The sequence below is a fragment of the Lepeophtheirus salmonis genome, chromosome 1, assembly GCF_016086655.4.
Source record: "Lepeophtheirus salmonis chromosome 1, UVic_Lsal_1.4, whole genome shotgun sequence".
NCBI classification, from domain to species: Eukaryota; Metazoa; Arthropoda; class Copepoda; order Siphonostomatoida; family Caligidae; genus Lepeophtheirus; species Lepeophtheirus salmonis.
This window is the reverse complement of record NC_052131.2, coordinates 39,615,200-39,638,880: the sequence shown is the minus strand read 5'-3', so window position 1 is coordinate 39,638,880 and position 23,681 is coordinate 39,615,200. Positions and strand designations below refer to the sequence as shown.

At 30.3% G+C, this 23,681-nt stretch overlaps 1 protein-coding gene across 1 annotated transcript in view; it reads right to left on the bottom strand.

Annotated features, from left to right (window-relative positions):
• Positions 1-218: 218 nt before the first annotated feature.
• Positions 219-23,681, bottom strand: part of LOC121128173 (glutamate-gated chloride channel) — a 47,567-nt gene continuing 24,104 nt past the window's right edge. Inside the window, exons 3-9 of the mRNA XM_040723739.2 lie at positions 13,605-13,693; positions 13,476-13,540; positions 12,504-12,843; positions 10,861-11,001; positions 5,487-5,839; positions 5,259-5,426; positions 219-674 (exon numbers count right to left, since the gene is read on the bottom strand). Of these exons, the coding sequence (XP_040579673.1) occupies positions 408-674; positions 5,259-5,426; positions 5,487-5,839; positions 10,861-11,001; positions 12,504-12,843; positions 13,476-13,540; positions 13,605-13,693 (1,423 nt within the window). The 3' untranslated portion in view covers positions 219-407. The remainder of the gene's footprint in view (positions 675-5,258; positions 5,427-5,486; positions 5,840-10,860; positions 11,002-12,503; positions 12,844-13,475; positions 13,541-13,604; positions 13,694-23,681) is intronic.

Here is a 23,681-nt window from a genome sequence, read left to right as displayed (position 1 = left end):
TTTTTCTTTCTTTTGTTATGAAGATCATTTTGATTACTTTCAGTGCAATTTGTGACGCACTCAATGTGTTAATAGTTTGTTTGATAGAAATGAACGATAATTCGTTGAAGAATACAAATGTTTGGGAAAAAACATTTCTTTGTATGGTTGTAAATTGGCTGACCATTCAGACGGAGATCTCTAATTTGAGAATAGATCAACAAATATATTAAATGTAATTAGATTTTGACATTGTTTATTTATGTTTTGTTTAGAGAACAACAGCCACTAGCACACGAAAAATATTTCTGCATAGACTCTGTATTTGCTACATTAGATAACATATACAATTACAATATACATTTTTAATGATAAGCAACACAAAATTGTAGAATAATTGGATGCAAAACCCATGTTTTGTATTAGCATTAGTTATAGAGATATTTGAAGAAATAAATGGAAATTAATAAAGCGTAGAGCGTAGGAAATATCATTCTAGAGATTCGATCAAGTTTTCTTGCTTGTATATAATTGAATTTACTGCCTGATGAGGAGGAATTGATGATGGGAAGGTTCTGCGAGGCAGATGTTTGCACATGATGAAAGGAGGTGGTGGAAGTACCTTGTTGGTGATGGCTGTGGGAGTGATGATTATGAGAATGGATCCGTTGAAAGGGCTCTTCAGGTCCAGCACACTAATAAATAAATAATTGTTAATAATGAATATGTAATAATGTCTCTAAATATAACAGATAATAATAATAGGAATGATATTAACATAATAATAAGATGAGAGATAGATTAAATAATATCGAGTATGTGTACTCAGTCCATCCAATTCCTGATTTGTATGAGATGCAAATGTCTTGTGTACACATCAAACAATCATTACTATTGTACGAGTATGTAAGTATTGTACACATATCCCTTATTTGCTTCCTTTCCTCGAAATAATAAATGATTTTTTGTTTTTTTGTACATAGATATAATTATTATATGAATCTATTTACAAGACACTTCTATTGTCTATATATTTTTCATTTGATACATTGTAACTTATAGCCAAAGGTTTTTTCTTCTTTTCCTTCTATTTTTTTTTCAATGGCATCAAAATTGTAAACTAAAATGGATGTATACGTAGATTGAAAAAGTCATAGCATGTTTTCAAGTGACATTGTTGTATTGTTGATGTCGGCCGGTTTGGGGGCCTAAACAACCAAGTTGTATAGCAATGAAAACCACCATTGCTTAATACTACAATTTATTTTTAAAAACGACAAATTATGTAGCAGAGCAAAAACTATAATATTTGAGATTTTTTCCCCAAAAAATTATTTAATAAGCCATTGACATTTGTGGCACTACTTCAAGAGTTCTTGTCATTAAAAATTGATATGTCAGAGTCAGAGCACAAAATTAAGGAAATTAAAGCCAAAATTTTATTGGGTGTTCCATCGGAAAAATCATCCCAAGAAAGTCAAGCAATGCATTTTGCTCTGTTAAGTGCCAAAGATCTCATTGCTTCAAAGCCAGCTGATGGTGAAATATTTTGCAGGCACGATTTCAGGGATATTTTTGCGAGATATTCCACTTATTCTCTACAAATTCCAAAATGTGCAGGTAACTCCTTGGACTATGACTTGATGGTATATCTAATAAGTTATCAATCTACAATCATTAACAGTTAATCATCAACAATATGAATGCCTTGAATAAAATTTAATGGGATTGTCAGTACCTATTATTTTATTTTATTCAAATATCTGCGCTTATCATTCACATCAAGTAATATTCAATGTAGATATTAAGTCTTCTTTTATTTATAAAGTATTTTAACTTATACCATAAACTTAAATACAATGCCTGTCTCAAATATGTCTATGAAATATTATTTATGTATGAAGTCAAAAAATAAATTGGGATTTCCACAATTTCTTAAATTTTGTTCAAGATTGTTTTTATGCTGATGCAAAATATATTTTAAGTTATTTGGATTCAATTATTATTCCATGAAATTATATGTAACTTATCCAAAGCTCAACGGTGATTATCTCCAAGATACATAATTAATAAGTAGTAAGTTTAAACGATCAAAACATTGACAATGATAACACCAATTATAGTTGATAATTATTAAAATTATAATAATTTAAAAATTTGACGTAATGAGACGTACAAATTGTAACTTGTACAAAATCCAAAAATAATAATACTTATTCTTAGTCTTCACCTATGAATTTGTTTTTCTTGTCTTCTGAATTACCACTTTAAAATAAATTATATTCTACAATATTTAAATCTAAATATTTTTTTCGTTTCCCTTATTCTTTATTTTAAATAATTGTACAATGTACTTAATATTGATGACCAATATCGAACAATCGGAAAGAAACAATTTATAAAGACAATCATTTGAACTTCAGACAAATAATATACTGAAACAACGTATATTAAAAAAAAAAAGGGTTCTTTGCTAGATCTTTTTTCCAATCTCCGCGTAAAATAATTTTTTAATTAGTAAATAGCCAAGTATTTAGTAGTTACATGCCATGCTATCCTTATTCTTTTGCATTTTGATACTAGTTAGTATAAGATAAACTCTTATCTTTCCCTCAAAAACATAACTAATTCGTTCGTGCCAACATCACATTAAGGGAGTTACTTGTGCTAGTTCACCTTGACAGGTGTCCGGGGTGTCATCATTCATCGTTATGGGTTGTTTGATAATAATGCAATTATAATGTATATGGATAGGCCTTCTTTAGAGCAGGTTTGGGGTAGAATGTCCATATTTTTTGTCTTAGTTCAATGATTTCCTACATATCATACATATGTAGGAAATTATTCATACCTTGGAATTTAGAAGTAGATTTTGTCAGTAGTCTTTGCTTGTAATAGTCTATTCTCTATCACAACACCTTCCCATCAATCCACAATAATCCATTTTGTTATCTCCTTTTCTCTTCCTTTCTTTTTTTCGCAATTCAAAACTATGTAAACATAAGCAAATTGCACAGCCCCTCACTCCCTTCTCCAGGATCACTTATTCTACCCTGCATCAAATTCAGCTCTATATTGAATTCAACAAAAATGGAGAGGAGGGTCATCATCTTTCATATGATTATGCTGGGCCACGTAATATATTTTAGAATACATCATTTATTTTATCCCAATCACAATTGTTCAAACTTTAATACGTAAGTTTCAAAGTATTTGGAAGGAATCGCGGAATACTACTGCTACGGTTCGTTGCAGGGAAAAAATTGGCATTCATATGCAGTCCATTGCTTCACTTGTACTTGCCTCCCTGTCCATTGGGAGGAAATTATCTTGCATCTTGAGCGTTTATATATTATTCATATTTGAGCCAATTATAGGGCTTGTATTAAAATATATGGGATGATTTATCCTTCTTAACTAGAAAATTTAACCTTTGATTTTTTCTTTCAAAAAAATTAAAATAAATTTTAATTTTTCAATTTTTTTTCCCCAATAAATTTAATTTTCTCTGAAAAGCTTTGGATTTTTGAAATTTTTCTCCAAAAAAAATTGATATTTGAAAAAAAATTTCAAAAAATTTAATTTTTTCTTAACATCTGTGGATTTTTGAAGTTTTAGCGTGAATTTTTGAAATTTTTTCAGAATAGCTATGGATTTCTGAATATTTTTTTCAAAATATTTAATTTTGAAATTTTTTCCTAAAAATTGTCCTTTTAAATTTAATTTTGATTTTTTTTTTTTCAATTCCAAAAACCAAGCTCCCCCCCCCTGCAAATATAATCCTGCTGACACCCCTGGAAACTTGCATATTTATATTTTAAAAAATTACAACATCAATATGATTTAGTGTGATTTTCACCCTTGAACGTCTAAATAAAATAAGAAAAACATAAAATTTACTAGGTAAATGTGAACAAAAAAATATTTTAATTATTTCTTTATTTTTGTCTGACTCGGAGAAAATGTCTTGTAATTACAAAAAGAATGGACAAAAATGCACATTTTCTTTGAAAGTCATACTAATTCCTCATTTTATATGAGAATGGTAAAAATAATAGTATGCCATAAAATATTGGCAAAAATGTAGCGACGTAGCTCAATTGACAATGCGCTTGGGCGAAATTATTCTCTTGAACTCATACGTACGTTCACGTCTCAGTCCTTCCTACACACAGAAATATCCATTATGTACTCGTACATGAACTTCAAAGTCAATTCCTACGTTAGATAGAGTAATTGTAATACTATAATGTTTACTTATACTTAAATTAACTTCATCTGACCGATTAAAGGAACATTAGAAAAATAGGGCTCATAATAAAAAATAGCTTCTTAATGTTAAATTATTTTAAAAAATTTTGTTTCAAAAAGTATTTATATATTTTTTTTTCAAGATAATTCAAGTCTTATTAATGGTCTATGAAATGTTGCTCTTCTGTAGGCCACAAAATAAGAAATTTTTCATGTTGCTCGAGATAAAAACATTCAGGATCACACCATTTGAACCATAGGGAAAATTTGAATTCATTAGCATTGTTGTTAATATTTTTGCACATCTTTGACGTTGTTTTACACATTCTTTATGGGTTACTTTCTGTAAGTCTATTACACTAATAAAATTACTACTAGAGCGGAGGAAGAGTTTGAAATTTGTAATAAGGGAGGCCAGTTTATTTTTATTTACATATTTGTTATATAATATAGATATGTTTACAACACAAATTTTGAGGATCAGGGGGTCTGGACATCTTGCAAACTCGACCTATGGTCTTAATCTACTACACAGGTATGCGGGTTATTTGTTTCCCAGGATGACGTGAAATTTTAAGGTGCTTCTAAAAATGTAAGAAGCTCCATTTTTCAACCAACTCCTATTTTTGGACTCTGGAGTTGCAAGGATGATCTGTAATTTTCTTGGAATTTTTAATTCATTATACTTATTGTCTTTCCGTATATGTAACTCTCTACTTCCGTATCTTTGACAAACGGTTGAATAGAGAACTTTTTGAATAATATTATACAAAAAAAAAAAAAAAAAAGATTTAGAGATTTAAGGCTCTTTTGTTGGGGAAGCACAAAATAGGTCTTTTTGTATACATTTCTATTATTCTCATACAGAAAATACATTTAAGAAAGACTTTCTTTCAATATCTATCTGTGAGAAAAATAGCACAACATCAATATTCACATTTAGAATCTTAAATTGCCTAAATAGCCAGAGTACTCTTCAAAAAAACAATAAAATGCAAGGAATACATAAGGACAAAGTAAAGTCTTACCTGAGATATTTGATCTATATTGCAACTATTAATGGAGGATTGATCTGCCTCCTCCAAATGTTCGGGATCAATGGTAAGAACTCCACTCCCAATGGCAGTATTTCCTCCATAACGTCGTTTGCGACAATGGTAGTGATGGTTGGGCAGATGTGAGAAGTAGCTATGGGCCTGAAAGTAGAAGAAGTCATATTTAGTGTTTATAATCGTACTTGACACTAAATGTCGTACCCTGTAAGAGTCACTCCTTTTACTCCCAATGTATCCTGCTAGTACAAATTCAACGACTGACCCATAAATAAATAAAACAGAGATGGCTTGCCACAAATAAATAGCAGGTGTGGGCCTATCTCCGTCCTCTAATTTTGATAATGAACTGGAGGTGGCAGGCATACGAGCAATAAAGTAATTGAGGGTTACTGTTACAAGGAGTACAATCCTTGCATTTAAGCAACGTCTCCAATCCAGCCAAAAAGTGAGAAAGGAAGAAGATACGAGGATCATGTCCGGAACAAATAAATTAGACCAAAAGTAATTAAGATCTCTTCCCATTGCAAATTTCATCTCTAAGCAACTATCATTTCCTATAATTAATCAATCATATATTAATAAAGAGGTACTTATCAATAATTATTATGTATAATAATTAATGAATCTCACATTTCGTATAAAATACCATTTTGAACCACATAAATTAGGAAATTGAATCAAGGTCTAATATATATCTAATAAATTTAATGTTTATGCAATAATCGAGTACAATCTACGTATAATATTACAAGTTAATAAAAAATATTTAAATATTAAATATCTAATTCTAGTACTTCAATATTCGACATTCTAATTATGAATCAGTAATTAAAAGGGTTGACCTTTGGCCACTGTTATTAGAGGGTCTCCTACATTTCAATTAGGAATTGCCCTTGATTGAAATGGGAAAATAAATTTGGAATTTATTACCAAAAAAGAACATTTGTGAAGAAAAGTAAATTAAATTATAATTTTAATATTATCTTTATTCCGACTCAGATTGTAACTTTTTCCTCGTGCATTCTATTCCACATAAAACATTGCCATTTCTGCCATTTTCTGAATTATTTTTTGATTTTTTCTCTCTTTCTTTTCATTTTTTCATCAAACGTCACTTTTCAGTTTTTTAAGAAAAAATATCACAAAACGATGCTTATTATACAAAAAAATGCTGTTTTAACTACATTATTACAGTATTTTCAATTTCCGGAACATTTTATTGCATAATTTTTGCAATATTTGAAAAAATATAGTTATCGAGTGTTATTTTTTTAACAACATTATTCTTGATAACTTTTTTGCTTTTTGCAAGTACACCAAAAAATATGGGTAGGTTTGTGTTTCTTTTACAATTTCAATAAATGCTATAAACTATTTTTTTTTTGTAAAATTAGTCCAAAAAGGTTTTTTGCAAATTTCGATTTGGGAATTTTTTGGAATAAATAAAAAATGGACTTCTCATCTAGATAATTTTATGGACGCATATATATTGGTATGTTATTTGAAGTAGGCAATAATAAGAGTATTGGAGGGGGAGGAGAGTTGCTATGATGAGACTTTGTAGATTACCTTACTTAACCAGATTGATATAGTGTGAAGAAACCAAAAGAATAAGAATTAGAATTATCAGGATCTTTTTAGACAACAACGAAACATTCATACATATTATAATTATTAGTATATAGAAGTATTTTCCGAATATTTTTTTAATTTCCTCAATTAGTTTGACTATTTTCAATGTGATTTCCATCTCCCTTCTTAGCCTGAGCAACGCAAGGTAGCCTTTAATTAGTAATATATATATTCAAATATAATTTTAATATTTCTCCATCACTAATACTATTTTAAATGTAGAACGTTCTCCTTTTTATAGCCGTAATTCATTTTTATCGGCCCAAAATAAAATAACAAGCAGCTGATGTTAACAAAGTTCTTAAGGGAGTAATTCCCTAAGTCTTGCTCCAGCTTTCTCTTTGCAAGATATCTATAAACCATCCCTATTTGTATGATCTATTTTTTTAGCTTTATTAATTGGACTTACATTAGCTTGATGGAAAAAATTACTCCAATTCGAGGAAAACATTATTTGGATATTCTACTAGTTCTTTGAAGACAACAATTTCATTAATAACTTTTCCCTAAAGTTCCATGAAAAAGATATGTAGTATGAGTATATAGCCCTATTAACGGCATAGCTCTGCATGTAGTAAATATATAGCACATACTTGTCCAGTTGGTGCTAAAACCGTGAGGTTTTGTCATGTATAAGGATTATAGCACAATATTATGTCAATTTATCAAATATCCATAAGTATAATACACTTGTTTGAAGTTTAGAAATACACAAACACACATGAACGAGTTATAAGTGTAGAATATGCGTAATCATAGATGTTGAGAGATGTAACTATGTATGTTCCAATGTTACATGGTAGAAGTGGGGGGGGGGCGAGTAGGAAACCAAAAACCATAATTTCAGTTCTTCTTCATTTACTACTAAACTAAATGAATGTATTTACATAAATAATGCTTGGCTGTAACTTTTCTGGGAGGAAAAGTTCAAGTCTTTTTCCTATTGAGGTTAGACTAAAAGTTGTTTCAGGAAGGATAGGAGTGAAAAACCACAGAAAAAATCCTACATGAAAGAAAGACATGAAGATGAATACTAGTCTTAGTTACCCAGTCATGATTGGTTTTTTTAATACAACAAACAAAATGTACATATTTTTTTATGACGTGGATTTGATTAAGGGAGAACGCACTTCAAAGCTCATGTTGTATACTTTTTGTACAACTCGTTCACAAACACTGAACAAAATACATTTAAATATTTAGAATAAAAACTAGCCGTTTTGACAAACGTTTGTTCAAAAATATAATAATTTATTTGGATTAAAATAAACCCTTCTTCCTCCCTTTTTTACCATTAAATTAATTTTTTTACAAAGTGATAATTTTTATTGATCAAGACAAAATTTCCTCGATTGGGAGGGGAGGGGGGGATGTATATATTGTTTTAAAATTTTCCTTTAATTGGTTTGATAGAGTTGCACTGATATAGCATATCGAAACATTATAGTATTCCATTTACTCTGTCTAACCTAGGAATATTTTAGTGAAACCATATACATAAAGTTTTTTCTTTAGGAATTACGTGGGATTGAACGTACACACATTAAGTTCAAGAGAATAACTTCTCCTGAGCGCGTTGTCCATGAGCTACGGCGATTCTTTTATTAAAAAAATTATATGCTTTTTTTTTTTTTTTTTAATTTCTCATTTTGCAATAAGAAATCCTCCCCCCCCCACTTCCCCTCATCCGTGTACTACTGCTCTAAGAATATTAGTATTTCTAAAAATTCTTCAGATATTTGTGTTGCGTCCCCAGAAAAGCAAACAAGAACAAAAATAAAAAAAAGAGAATTTTGCAGTTTATTTTTATATTATCAGTGCCTCAACATTTAATATATAAATTTGTATATTTCAATAAATTTTGGGATGGTTTGATATACTCAGGAATGTTAGAGGTGTTCCCCAACCACTGGGTCTCAACACTATTCATAATAGCTCGCGAAGGAAGTTTGAACTTTTGTTTTTATTTTTAGTCGAAAGATATTTTATTCTTAAAGGGAATTTTGTGCAGATTTTCTAAATATTAATGAAGACTCCTGTAGTTATTTCATAAAATAGAATAAGGTTGGAATCATATTTTGTTGGAAATGATAAATTTATTTATTTATAGTTAAGTATTATATAATGAAACTGGTGGTCCTTGGCGCAAATAAAGGTTGTGAATCCATAATCTCCACCAGAAATTGGTGTCTTTGGGTATCAAAAGACCATATTACCCCGTTGTAGTTTTACAAGAACAGCCATGTTATTATCTATATTAACAAAACAAAGTTTGTGTGGGGATTTGTCCTTTTTAATAAAAAAATGTGTGTAGTTGTTGCTCTTAGCATCATATTTAAAAGAAAAGGAAAGGGGATGGTAATCCGTTTTATTTTGCAAAATATACCTCGGCCTACATTGATTGCAGGAGGAAAACTGGTGCCTAAGGGAGATTAAATCCTATCGCTACTACTATCTTGAGTATCATGGACCCCTTCTAGTATACACCAGTCCATGGGTTATGCAAGTGAACCACTTGTCAACAAGGTGGGGCATTAACCATCGCCACCCCTTCCTTGTGTTTTTATATGTTTTATTGGATATGTGTGGAAATATAGGGCAGCAAAAAAACTAAAGTGGAGAGCTTAGAGAGAACACTGTAATCACCGTGGAATAAAAGATCCCCACAACATCTTGTCTGTTGTGATCCATATAGAAGAGAGTGGATATTATTGATTAGGGACAAAAAATGGTGTATTAAAACATCTCCATGTAAGAAATCCGTTTTAGGCTTGCTAGGGATCATTCCAAAAGATTTTTTGAAATTACTACATTTGATTTTAAAGAATATAACATAAAAGGAGTTTTTGTTTTGGTCTATTTTTAAGAAACTAATAGAATTTATATGAAATACACAACCATGTAGTAAAACACCTGAACCCTTTAATTACGGAGGAGCCACATGAGGATCATAAACCAGCACCAAAGTTCCACATAGCTTTACAGAGCCCTCTAACAATGATACCAGAAATAGTTCATGTCCTTAAGTTGTGTAGAATAACGAGGGTCCATGATGCCCTAGTTGAATCAGTAGTTCACTTGCAGAACTAGTGGGTCGAGGTGTATTACAAAATTAGAAGGGGTCCTTAATACTGAAGGAAGCAGTGGGGTGGGTAATGAGCCGCCTTGGGGACGAGCGGTTCAATTGTATGACCCATGGGCTGGGGTGTATTACATTTAGTATAATAGAATGGATCCTTGATACTCTAGATAGTAGGGGGATAGGTTTTGATCCCCCTTAGGGACCAGCTGTTCACCTGCACAACCTGTTGGCAGATATATATTTTGCAAAATAAAACGGGGTCTCTCATGACAATTTCTTATCATACAATAGTTTGATACACTATAAAAATTTCAATTAAAGTGCAAACGATTGTAAAAATTCTTGCGATAAAATTGTATCATAATCGAATATTTAATGTTCAAATTGCTGGCAATGAATTGTTTAACAATCAAATTACCCATAATCATTTTACCTGATAATGTAGATGAACGTAAAATGACCACTCAATTAGAAATTTTAAAGATTGTTCAGGCATTTTACACATTGGCCGTAACATATTCATAATTAATGTGCATATATCTTAATATTTGAATAAAATATATGCGCTGGTATGTTAAAACGAATTGTGATTGTTTCTATTAGTCATTAATTTTATTTCCACTAATTATTATTATTTTTCTTTCAAGAAAAATTGGTCTTTTAGCCGGTGCCTTATGACTCCAGCCAATGTCGGGTACTACCGCTTGTAATTTATATATTTTTTAAATACATAGCTTAAAACATAATATTCTCCTTCCTAGAACCATAATTGATAGAATACTAGAATTTTCCTTTAAATTTAGAATAAAGCGGAATTGGCCATTTTAGGACTGTCACATCTAAAAATAAAATCTTACTTACCATTCCAACGCATTCTTTCTGAACATTCCGTCGTGAGCATTTTTCTAAGAATGGATGAGGGTAAAAGAGCGTTGCTCGAAAGGATCATGGGGCTTTCGAGACTCCATACGAGGCTTAAATCGTCCTCCCTTGTAGATGTTTCTATGGGAAGAACAATGGAGATTGATATGCCGAATATGTAATTTGGCAAACTTTAAAAAGTTGGGTTGGTTTGTGTTCCTTTTTGTTTGTTAACGGACCCCAAAAAACATTTAAAAAAGATCAAAAAGCATTGATTAACTCTTGCATGACGTAGTTTTTAAATGTGTTCATATATACATCTGTCATTTTGTGTTTATTTATTTATGTTTTGTTCCTTCAAATAATATGAATGGAATAAATAGTGACATAGCTTTGAGCTAATCGGATTTATTTTAAATTTTGAGTCTCTAAAAAAGAAAGAAGTGAATTGTGTACATCTCTCTATCTCAATTCAATATTTGATTCCTTTTTTGTTCAATAAATGATTTTTTTTTAAATATATGTTGATATTGATAGAAAAATTAATTGGAAATAAAAGTTCCAGAAGTTATTGAGTCGTCAAGCTGAAAATTGTGCATGGCTTTTGATTTTTTTTTAAATTTAAACCACAAGAATTATATAAATATTTGTTGCTCAAAAAGGAACATAATAGTTTTTGATTTAATTATATTAAAAATGTACTCTAAGCTATACAATTCTTATTGTACAATATACATCTTTTTAAACTTATGTAGTAATTTATCAGTAGTTTTCGCCTTCCCACATAAAGCTTTTATATGTAGGGATGTGAAAATATTCGAAATCCTTATGAGGAGGGATTTAAAAAAAATAGTCTAGATATTTGTACTCTTTTTAATTATTTCTTCCTATTTTGAAAATTCAAAAAGTATTAGCCAGTACGGAGCACTATAGTTTTTATAGTGATTTCTGTCAGCAGACATGTAGTTTATCAATGTTGATAAAATGTATTTTTCTTTTTGATTTGTACTTACGAGGGGTTATACAATTTTCTCAATCCTAATTATATGTCTAACCAGGAGCTGGGTCTAAGGCAAAAATAAATGTGTGGGCAAGTTTTTTTTTTTTTTTTTTTTTTTTTTTTGTATTTCAGAAATTTTGAACACTCTTTTTTTCTTTAAAGTGCAGGACTTATACAAAAGCAGTTTTAAAATATACTGGGTAATTTTTTTTATTGTTCGAGGTGACATTTATATGATTAATGTCATTTGTTTTAAATTTGAATGACTTTATTAATGACGGTTTTTTTACAAGTACAAGCAAATGCTCCCCTCTCTTATAAACACAGCACTGACCAAGAGACTTAATTTTAGTAAAATGATCTATTTTGTCTGTTGTTTTTAAATAATATTTCATAGTACATATTGGTGGAATCTTGTTGATTGAATATTTTTTCATAAGGTAATTAAATTTACTTCAAGTAATGGTAAATGAAATAAACTTTTTGACTATGGAAAATAAGTAACACACAGAGCTGTTCTATCTATACAATTAACAAACTTCTCATTAAATTCATTTTTGAATTTAATAGAATTCCATCAAATACGAATTGCTCAATCTTTCTCCTGAACACATAGCAACCGTGCATTGAGTAAATGACTTACCAATAGTACTGGAGCAAACTGGTTCATCAAACGGATATAAAGATGCTTGACCCCGACAATTGAGTCCTTTTTTCCGCCTGATTAGCCAATGAACAGTTCCATTTCCATAGATACGGAGTGCAATGGAGGAGTCTCCTTCATCAAGGCGTATCCCAGGAGCCCAAATTTCCTTGGAGTGATAAATACCGTTGAGATGTAGACGAGCAAGGGGATCCTTTTTATTGTAGGAGGGAGAGGATAGAGAAGAAGAAGTGGGTTTGGAGTCTTCAAAAGTTGCATGCATAAGTCGCAGATCTTTCCAGGATAGGGAAAGAAGGTACTCCACGTCTCTACCATTTGTCTAGGAAAATGATATTGTAACAGACGGAATGCTGATAATGAGCGTGCATAAATATAAAGAAAATTGTAAATTCATTCTATTTTTTTTGGGGGGGGGGCCGACTTGTTTTTTCCTCAAACATCAACAAAACTATATTATTGTGAGACAAAATTAATAAACTTTGTCAACATTAGGTTTAAATGCAAACGAATTTTTATGAGTAATTTTTAGGAGGAATAATATTTTGTAATGTTGCAGTCCGTTTTTCATGAAAGCTTTTACCATTTGAACTATTGATTATTATGTATTTAGTTGATAAAATTTAATCAAAGTTCAAAGCTCACTCATTTGAGATACTGTAATTCTCAGTACAAAGAAGTTAGTTGTATCAGGTGTTGCAATTTTTTTAATAAATTTACTTATAGAAACGAGGATTTAAAGTTTGCGAATAGTAGAATTAGAAAATATAAGAAAAGAGATGTAAATATATTACTAATTCACTTCAAAATGATGGTGTCATATGGCAAATTATATAATGATTTAATTACATTTTAAATTAGAAAAAAAACCTTCCTCAAATTACAATATTAAATTTATGTAATATAATCAAATTTATTCAGTAAACAACATGTTTAACTCATCTCTCAACTTACCAGCGTTGCATCCTTTGATCCCTCAATAGACAAAATGATAACACTGGCATTGACAATTAGGATACCTAATGGGGATGAAAAAAGAACTGATCAAGTCATGGGCGTACATAAATGAACAGATCATTGCACCTTCAGATGCTTGTGGCTTTTCGCGCTTATCATAGTGAGATCGTTGTAAAAGATGATCCAAAATCTCCTTTTCAGCAGCTTCACGGAACCTGGAAAAAACAAAAATGACGCATCATAAACATCCTTAAAAAAAACCGGGGTTTGGTAATTTAAATCATATTTAAAAAAATTATAAATACACAAAAGAAATGGTTTTAAGAAGTGACATATTTCTAGGGTTGTATAAAATGCGACCTAAAACACTTATAAGACTTTTTGTGGTTGTAACTTGATCAGGATTTTTGTATTTTTTTAAGGCTGTCTAAATCCTTATTATTTAATTATTGAGAAAGAAACATCACAATATAAAGTATAACTAGTGGGTTTGAGTTTGAGAGACGGAGAGTAACGATGATGGTTTGCTCTGTAGTTAAAAGTCCGCAGGATTATATTTTCTTTTTAGTGGTGGTGTTGGGGGGGGGGGGTGGAAAATAATCCAAAAATTCAAAGCTATTCATTAAAAATAAATAAAAAATTCAAAAATCCACAGCTGTTCACAAAAAATTTAATTTTTTAGAAAAAAAATTCAATAATTAGATTTCAATTTTTTTGGAAAAAGACTTCAAAAATCCACAGTTATACACAAAAATCATTTTTTTTTAAATCCATAGCTTTTCACAGGAACTTTATTTTTTTTGGAAAAATACTTAAAACATTAATAACGTTTCTATGTTTTTAACTGAAAATAAAAGTAGCATTTAGAATATTATCTTGAGGCACATGCACAATGCTTTGTTAATGTTGAACTTATGTCCAAATTCAGTCTACTTTTTGTGTTAGTTATGCCTTTGGCTGAAATGTAGTTCCTTTAATATGTTAGAAAGCAAAAATTTAGCTGAACATTGCAACAGTTTTTGTTTCATTCGGCCAATGGATATGACCACCAGCTCCATTTAAGTCAGAAAATTCAAGTTTCGAGTTCTTGAGTCCATATTTTTATTATTTTACAAAAACAAGTTTGGTCATCTTAATTTCAACTTTTAGAATAGGTAACGAACTTGATTTTTTTTTATATATATTTTATTGATATCTAGCTTCAGTCTAGAGATACGTCCGTACTGATTCCCAAAAGGTCTCAAAATCAACACAGATGAGTATTTGAAGGCCATGAACGAGGTCGTAAAGCCTTGGCTTTAACCTATCCTCAGGGAGGTTATGTTTGGCAACAAGATTCAGCATCACCCCGCAAGGCTGTTAAAACTCAAAAGTGGTGTTAATTTAGACGATTTTTGGCCCTGGTCAATGTGGCTGCCTTCTTCTTCAGATTGTTCGCCTTTGGACTATAGGATCTAGGGCAATGGGGAGAGAAAGGCTTGCCGCACTCATCACAAGTGTTGAAGTTCAAAAGGCCTCAGTTGAAGTTGTGTGGGCTAACATGTCGAAAGAGTATGTGGCCAGGGTATGTTCCAGCTTCAGACGTGGGGCGAACCCCATGGTTGCAGTCAACGGGAGCCATTTTGAAATTTGATTGTAAAAGTTATATAATTAATTGGAAAAAAAAATTTCAACCTTCTACTCGTTACGGTTCATGCATAAAACGTTCATATCAGTCACGTATGTATTTGTACACGATTAGTTCGACCGCACTGTATTAAATTTTCTAGAAAAAAGCAAATATTCATTAATTTAAGAGGAACTGCAGCTCCTCTATCCTAACCCCTGTAGACACCCCTAAAAGTTTAAATCCTTGTTGGACACAGAGTAGAATTTACCTATTTGAGCATACCAATGTGTTATTACCGTGTACAACCCCTCTACTATGGGGTTTCTGACGTCAAATATTCTTGTTTGTGGTAAATAGTTATTAATATATAAAAATAAATGAAACAATAAATACAGTATTTACTAATTACTATGCGATAAAATTTAAGATCACAGCATCACCTCAATAGACAAAAATTTACAATAGTATTTTGTTGTCAAGTATCGATGTATTTGCTTCCCCCTCCCTTATCAGTGTCCTTTAGAAAAATTGGTTGAATTTTTTCATGCAAAAAAAAAAAAAAAAAAAATCCAATTAATATTGGATTCGTAGATAAAATAAAGTTAGTAGAACTTTATTGAAAATTCATTTGCAAAAAAAATATGACAAATAAATTGATGTTTGAATGAAATATCTGTCATTTTCTGCCCTTTTTTCATCAAACGTCAATTTTTAAGATGAAATGCCGAAAACGATGGATTTTGGAAATAAAAATTATAAACCTTAAAATTGAAATATATTATTTTCGGATCATGTAATTCCATAACTTTTTCCATTTTTCCAAAAATTGACCAGTTTTTTTATATATATATAGTTTAATCTACATATCTTATGCTTCCTAAAATTTATTAAGGTTGGATTAGAGTATAATTCAATCTCAATACAAGCTCGACTTTACCAAACTCAAAAATATCTAGAAAATAACTCTAACTCACCTGAAATATTATTTGTAATATTTTTCTAATATACAAGTAAATATTTACTAAAACTACCCTCATTATTCAATTAATAATTGACGGCCTTATTGAAGTAGTCAAAATGACTTAATTGTTGAACTTATTTCTTTTTATTTGTAAAAAATCCTTTACTCGAACTCGATTTGACTCAATACTCAATTACTCAAATTCAACAAAAACTCGATAGTTATAACTAGAATCTGACTACTAATTACCCAATTTAAGAATAATCATAGGACCATTCCGGCTTCTTACTTCCAATTATGAACAATAGTTTGTTGGGAACTGAAAATATTTATTTTTTTCCTTCCATAAAAATTGTAATGTTTGATTGCCAATTGATGACTCAACGCTGATAAATTAAAATTCGTCTCAATGATAAATTAATTCAACTCGATAGTAATGATTAAAATCCAACTGTTCTATCTAGAATAACAAAATAATCAGTGCACCCTGATGCTATGTTTGCTTTTCTTAAGAGTTCCGCGGTTAAGGATATTATAAATTAGTGTTCTCTCAATATATGTACAACATCCATACTACATTGCTACGAATGAAAAGTTGAGAGTATTTTATAGTTCAACCATTTTTTTTAGAATTGGTAATCTGAAGAAGGAGTTTATTCTTCCTCAGCTGTTGTAATTATTTTTGACTCCCGAGTAGTGAACTTCCTTCTTTACTACATTCAATTATATTCCTAACCTGATTGAACATTCGTGTGCTCTCATTCAAGACTTTGAGGATTTGTTGCATAGTTATAAATGTAAATTCTTGCTGGACTCAAAAGAGAATTAAGGATCAACATCAGAGTAATTCTTACCAATTTTCTTTGTTTATTTCCTTTTCTCACTCCTCCCTCGTCACAGCTGATTGTATCTGATCTAATATAAACGTCCTGACAGCCAAGCCGCTCTCCTCAAAAATGTTCTTCAAATTATCATAATGTTCGCATATAGGTATATAATACTACTTTATGTTATTAAAGTGATATAATCAGGATTTTTAGCAATGCTTTCATGCATATGCCTTTATTTTTTGTATTTAATTTAACGGAAGAAAACCAACAACCCTGCAAAAACTAAATGAAAAAAAATATTGAATGCAGGATAATAGGCAAATAGGACTCAATTATGTGCCAAATATTATATGTACATACCAATATCAAAAAGATTTATTTTTTTGGTACATATATTACTATAAAATTTATATGTTAGTGTTGGGATTCAGTTTGAGACCGTTATCATGTTAAGTAAGTTCGGTCGAGACAGGTATCAAAGAAAATTTCAGTCTAGAGAAATACTATAGATGTTTTTAGATGACGTCAATTGTGTTTCAAAATTGTGTGAATCATCGCATTAATTCATTTGAAATTTAAATTGTCTCTCTCATAAATCAGGCAGATATGGGAGTTTATCGGTCCATGGATTACTAGGAAGCCAATTGGTCTACGTTATGGAACGATTAAATTTTGTCTTATAGTCTAAGATCGCGTTCTGCACTGAAATTTTGTTATAAATTGATTTAGAAAAAGTTTAAAAAAGACCAAACCGAATAAAAATGATATCTCAACACTAGTGTGTATGTATTTACCTATAAGAGCAAAATCAATCAACTGTTTGAGTCCCTCGTGAGCAAATATGTTTATATGCTCAAACATTGCTAAATTATGCATATTATAGTAGTATGTAAATACAATATTGAAAGTCTCAAATTTAACAACTTAAATACTTAGGTAGGAACGTACATACATAGTGCAGAGGATATTTATATACTACTACGAGACATATATGCCTTCCATTATATGTATATACATAAGTTAAGCATCCATATATGTATATTGTATATGTTAGGTAAATAAAAAAATATCTTCTTTTTCCTGGTGTGTTTCATTTCTTTTTATAGCTTCTTGAATAATGATAAATTGAAGGACCATATATACGAAAATATTCTACTGTGTTACACATAGAAATTTATTTATTTACTAAAAAAAATTCCTTCCCACCAATAATATGTCTACCCCACATCACTATGTAAAGTACTACCTACAACAACAAAAAATCAATGCCCTTTCCAAAAACATACAAATCTCTCTCTATATAAAAGAGAGATAGTGTGTGTGTGTTTAGATGTCCTTCCTACATTCCCACAGCATTGAACCTAGGAGGCAGAAATTTTGCATGGGTTCCTCTTTTGAGCAAAGACAGGCTACAACAGGGGTGTCAATTTTTAGGGAGGTTATATAACGGGAAATTATGCTATACCCAAAACCCAAAAAACGTTTTTTGCAGCTCAAGGAGACTAGATCGGTAGTTGAGTTATTTATCAATCAGTGATTGGCAGTTCAAAAAAAGTTATACGAATTTATACAGTTTCTAAATTTATTCAAAAACAAAAAAGTTATGGACTAAAAAAGAAATGGGTGAAAATAGCAATTTCGTTTATTTCAGAAAAAAAAAATTAACTTCCAATGGTATTAGTAAATGGAATAAAATTTGTGCAAATTTCTCTGAAGATTCGTTTACATATAAATTTGCTAAATAAAAATTGAAGTTTAACTGAAATTTCTGCCATTTTCTGAATTATTTTTTGATTTTTTCCCCTTTTTTTTTTCATTTTTTCATCAAGCGTCACTTTTCAGTTTTTTAAGAAAAAATACCAAAAGACGATGCTTTTTATACAAAAAAATGCTGTTTTAACTACATTTTCACATTATTATCAATTTCCAGAACATTTTATTACATAATTTTTGCAATATTTGCAAAAAATATAGTTATCAAGTGTTATTTTTAAAAATATTTTTCATAACTTTTTTGCTTTTTGCAAGTACGCAAAAAATATGGGTAGGTTTGTGTTTCTTTTAAAATTTCAATAAATGCTTTGAACTATTTTTTTTTTTGTAAAATTAGTCCAAAAATGTTTTTGCGAATTTCGATTTGGGAATTTGTTGGAGTAAATAAAAAATGGACTTCTCATCTAGATAATTTTATGGACGCATATATATTGGTATGTTATTTGAAGTTTGTAACACATTATATTTTTTTATATTCATAATAATACTACTCAGATTACATGAGGCAATAATAAGAGTATTGGAGGGGGGGGGGAGAGGAGAGTTGCTATGATGAGACTTTGCAGGTTACCTTACTTAACCAGATTGATATAGTGTGAAGAAACCAAAAGAATAAGAATTAGAATTATCAGGATCTTTTTAGACAACAACGAAACATTCATACATATTATAATTATTAGTATATAGAAGTATTTTCCGAATATTTTTTAAATTTCCTCAATTAGTTTGACTATTTTCAATGTGATTTCCATCTCCCTTCTTAGCCCGAGCAACGCAAGGTAGCCTTTTACTAGTAATATATATATTCAAATGTAATTTTAATATTTTTCTATCACTAATACAAAATTAAATGTAGAACGTTCTCCTTTTTATAGCCGTAATTCATTTTTATCGGCCCAAAATAAAATAACAATTTTCACAATTAAATAATAGTAATAATATATGAATAATAATAATTAAATAAAATAATAATTTTCTCAATTAATTTGATCATTTTCACTGTGATTTCTCTCTCCATCCTTAGCCCGAGCAATGCCGGGTAATCCTTAGCTAGTAGATTCTAAAGAAGAATCTCTACAAATAGACACGAAGCACAAATGTTAGAAAACATCAAAAGTGAGTGTGGGTTACCAACATATTTTGTAATCTTCAAACTAGTATGAGCCTGTGTGTTCCACTGATACATGGGGGAGGGACGCATTTGAATACAAAATGCTGGTGGTGTATAGTCCATGTTTTTGTCTGTCAAATAATTTAAAAATTCAGATAAATAATGTTATTTATAATTCATCTAATTTATTCCAGAACAACAATTAAAGAATCCTAATATACTTATTTCTCAATAAAAGAAGTTAAATTTTATGCCTGGTATCCTCCTTGGTTTGATAAAAAAAAGTTTAAGTTCGTCAGAGTAACTCCTGAACGGGTATTGTGTTCGGCGATACTACCACAGTTACGCCTGCTTTGAAGATAATCGAACAAATTTCCACTCACACGTGAACCACTTTAAAAATGCCAGGATACAAATTACTAAAGTTCGTTAGATCAAATAGTCAGTTACAGTAAATAATCAACAGATTGCTATGTAGCAATCCTTTCAGTGTGTTGCCAAACCAAATTTATGATTAACAATTTTTTTTTTTTATATTTTTTTTTTTTAAATTATAAATAAAAAGTTTATTTTATTACAATATATTATAATACCTATGTTCACTAATGTTATGTAAATTACAGCCTATTCAATCCAGTGGCACTAAGCTAACCTACTCCTAACTTGCCCTGTTACAAATTTAGACCAAATTGAAGATCGCTTAATACATGCATCAACAACATATTCTCCTTTGTCTTTTTGTATTTACCACTGTAAGTTAACAAATATATACCTATCAAAATAAAAGTTACAAATATTAAATATAAATTTACATTGCTTGTTTCTTTGTAACTATGACAGTACTCTTTTGAAATCCTTAATGCATTCGAGGGCTGCAATGTGTTCGGTAGAACTTGATTTTGACACTCTTTTGATTACAGCTTAGGTCAATCTCTCAATCCAACCCAGAGGTTTGAACAACTTCATTTTTGAGGGAGATTGTTTTTATATTCGGGCTACAAGAACATTTATTCCCTCTTTCAAAATAAGTACATGGATACAAGATCTTTTAATCGCAAGTAACGACTAATTTCTAAAGGAAGATGGGAATAAAACAATATGGTGCGTGGTGTTTTTGTGCAATTGCTATACATATCTTTTGTGTTATTCAAATGAATAGCAATATTATGTACATTCATACATATATCCATATGTAGTATTTCTGCTGGGACGTGTCTATTAGAGATATTATGTATTCACATGTTGAATTTTGATTAAAAACTTTCGACGAGGCTTGTTGTGTACAAGTTGTGATGGCTATATTTAGAAGTTGCAACTATGTAGTATTATAACATTGTACAAGTGGATTGTTTTTTTGTTTTTTTAATTCTTACAAGAAAATTAAAATTCAATATAAGCTCAGAGTAAATGAAATTCCTTTAGGCTCAATAACAACATCAATAAATGACCGGGATCTAGAGGGCATATTACATTTCTAATGAATATTACCTGCCGGTATCTAAACAAAAAATAAACTGAAAACTAACATGGTTTGAAGTACCTATATTATGTGGGATATCGGCTTAACTCTCATGACGTTGTATTTAATCAGCTGCAATCACCCATGAGAGAAAAAAAGCAAACACCAACCCCAATCTGTATCTAGCAAGGACATAGACTGGAATTACACAGATGCCGATCATCAATTCTAATTTTAGTTAGTCAAACAAGGACTCCCCAACAGTTTAACTCTTTGTCTTTCATTCACTTGTGATTTCTTTATATTTAAAGGTTTTCCCTCCAAGAATGATTATAACAGTTTTAGAAAATATTAAACTCTGTTCAGTTTGCGACCGTAATTGTCCGTAATGTTGCAAATGAAAAATTAAATGTAATATATCTAGATTGTAAGGGTAATTTGTAACAACAGAGCAAAAATGTATTTTTTAAATAATATATAAATTGTAATTTTATCATCATTCCTTCAACAAGCAATTTAGTACAAATAAAAGTTTGATTTTTTAGGAGAGAAGGGAACCTCTTATTTCAGATCAGCTTATTATTTAAGATCAAAATAAAACTTCAAAAATTATAAAATAAAGTGGTTTTTTTTTACAAATGGAACTTGAATCATACGGATTCAATTCCAGCAAAATTTAAAACAATTTATATTAGAAAGAGTGAAATAAATTAGACTATTCAAAAAGTCCACGAGAAGTGTTCTGGAAGACAAATATATATCATTAACAAAAAATAAACCTTCTCAGGCAGAAATAAATAATTGTAAACCTTTCATTCAAGTGCAAAAACGTCTGTACAACAAAATCGTGAAGGAGCTCGAAATTAATTGGTAGTTAGCCAATGCCATGAGTTATTCCAACTGTTGGACTATTCCTTATTAACTAACACATTGGAATTGCTCAAATCTTAATCAAATATAATTAGAGTTAATTATGTACATCAACATTCAAGACACTAATTCTGAAAAGAGGTCAAATCCATATCTCACAAAAATAAAAACGAAACGTTCTTACAATAGTTATAACTTTTTAAGTGGGTATTTTTTGGGACACACTGTACAGTATACATACATACTCGTCGAATGCATTCATTAAGTGGAGTTAAATCATGAATAATAACTTTTGTTCTTTTTCGATTTCAGTCCATGAATGTTTGATTAGAACAACACTTCAATTATGGAGTAGTCTCTTTGGGATTTAAAAAACTGTAGGTTTAAAAAGTTGTGTAATTTTTCGCATTTCATATTGTTGTTGTTTGCTCTCTGTGTTCTGTCAACAGAAAAACAAACTAGAATGATTTTTCTCAAGATTGAATGCGGAGAGCAACTATAAATTTTTAGTCAATTTCAATCTCAAAATATTCTATTACCCCTTTGAGTCTGATGCAAATTGCACTTCAAGTAGAAAAAATTCACTTTTACAATTAAATTGTGAAAAATGGATTGATTTGAAATGAAAAGGCAAATTGGTTTAATAAACAGTGTTGAGATTGTAAACTTCTTAAACCGGGACATATCCTTTTTTCTGAAGAGTCAGTAAGTTTCTGGAAAAGTCTGGAGGTGATTATGAATCAACAGTAATGGATGCTGATCACAAGATGTTGTCTGACTGCCAGAGGGATCATGCTCATCTCAACTGTTCTGAAAGGCTAATCAGGAAGTTTATGTGGGAGATGATTTGGCATTCAAATCATATATAATGCAAAAAGCTCAACTTCTGTCAGGAAAGACAAATGTTGATCTGGTTGTCGTAATTTTTTTTGACTTTGTTGTACCAAAGTGTTTGCCCTCAAAGCTCAGCGGACCTCAACCTCATAGACTTTTTTGTGGGTGATGCAGTTGAAAGACACACCAACATAAATATTTGAATATCATAAAATGTAGCTCTCAAATAATGCAAAATTTATTACTCTACCCCAACTAGTTTGTTCGTTATCAACCTTTAAAGATTTTCTTCAATTTATCTGGACCACCCCGTACAATTTTTAACAAATACTCTCCTTTTTGTTAATATGGCGCACATGCTCGATTGCATTGTTATTTCTTAGATCAAGTATTTTGTATATACACTCAAAAAGGACTTACTTTCAACTAAGACACAGAAAAAGCTATATGTATTTCCTATTTTATCTACTCCTAGCTTTAGGACTCAATCCTAGGACTTGACTTGAACTTGGAAAAAGGGGACTTAAATAGAGCTCTCCATACTACAGTTCCCAGCTCTGATTCACTCACCCTCAATATTATACATACATATCTATTGTAGTCATTTAAAGAAAAAACCCTTAAATAATAATAATTTAAAAATGTTAGCCCCTACAAGGGATAGTTTACAAAAATGAAACCATATATGATGACTAGAAAATAATAATTTAAAATAGACTATAGAAATAGACCTTTTCTAAAAAAAACGCAAATCCA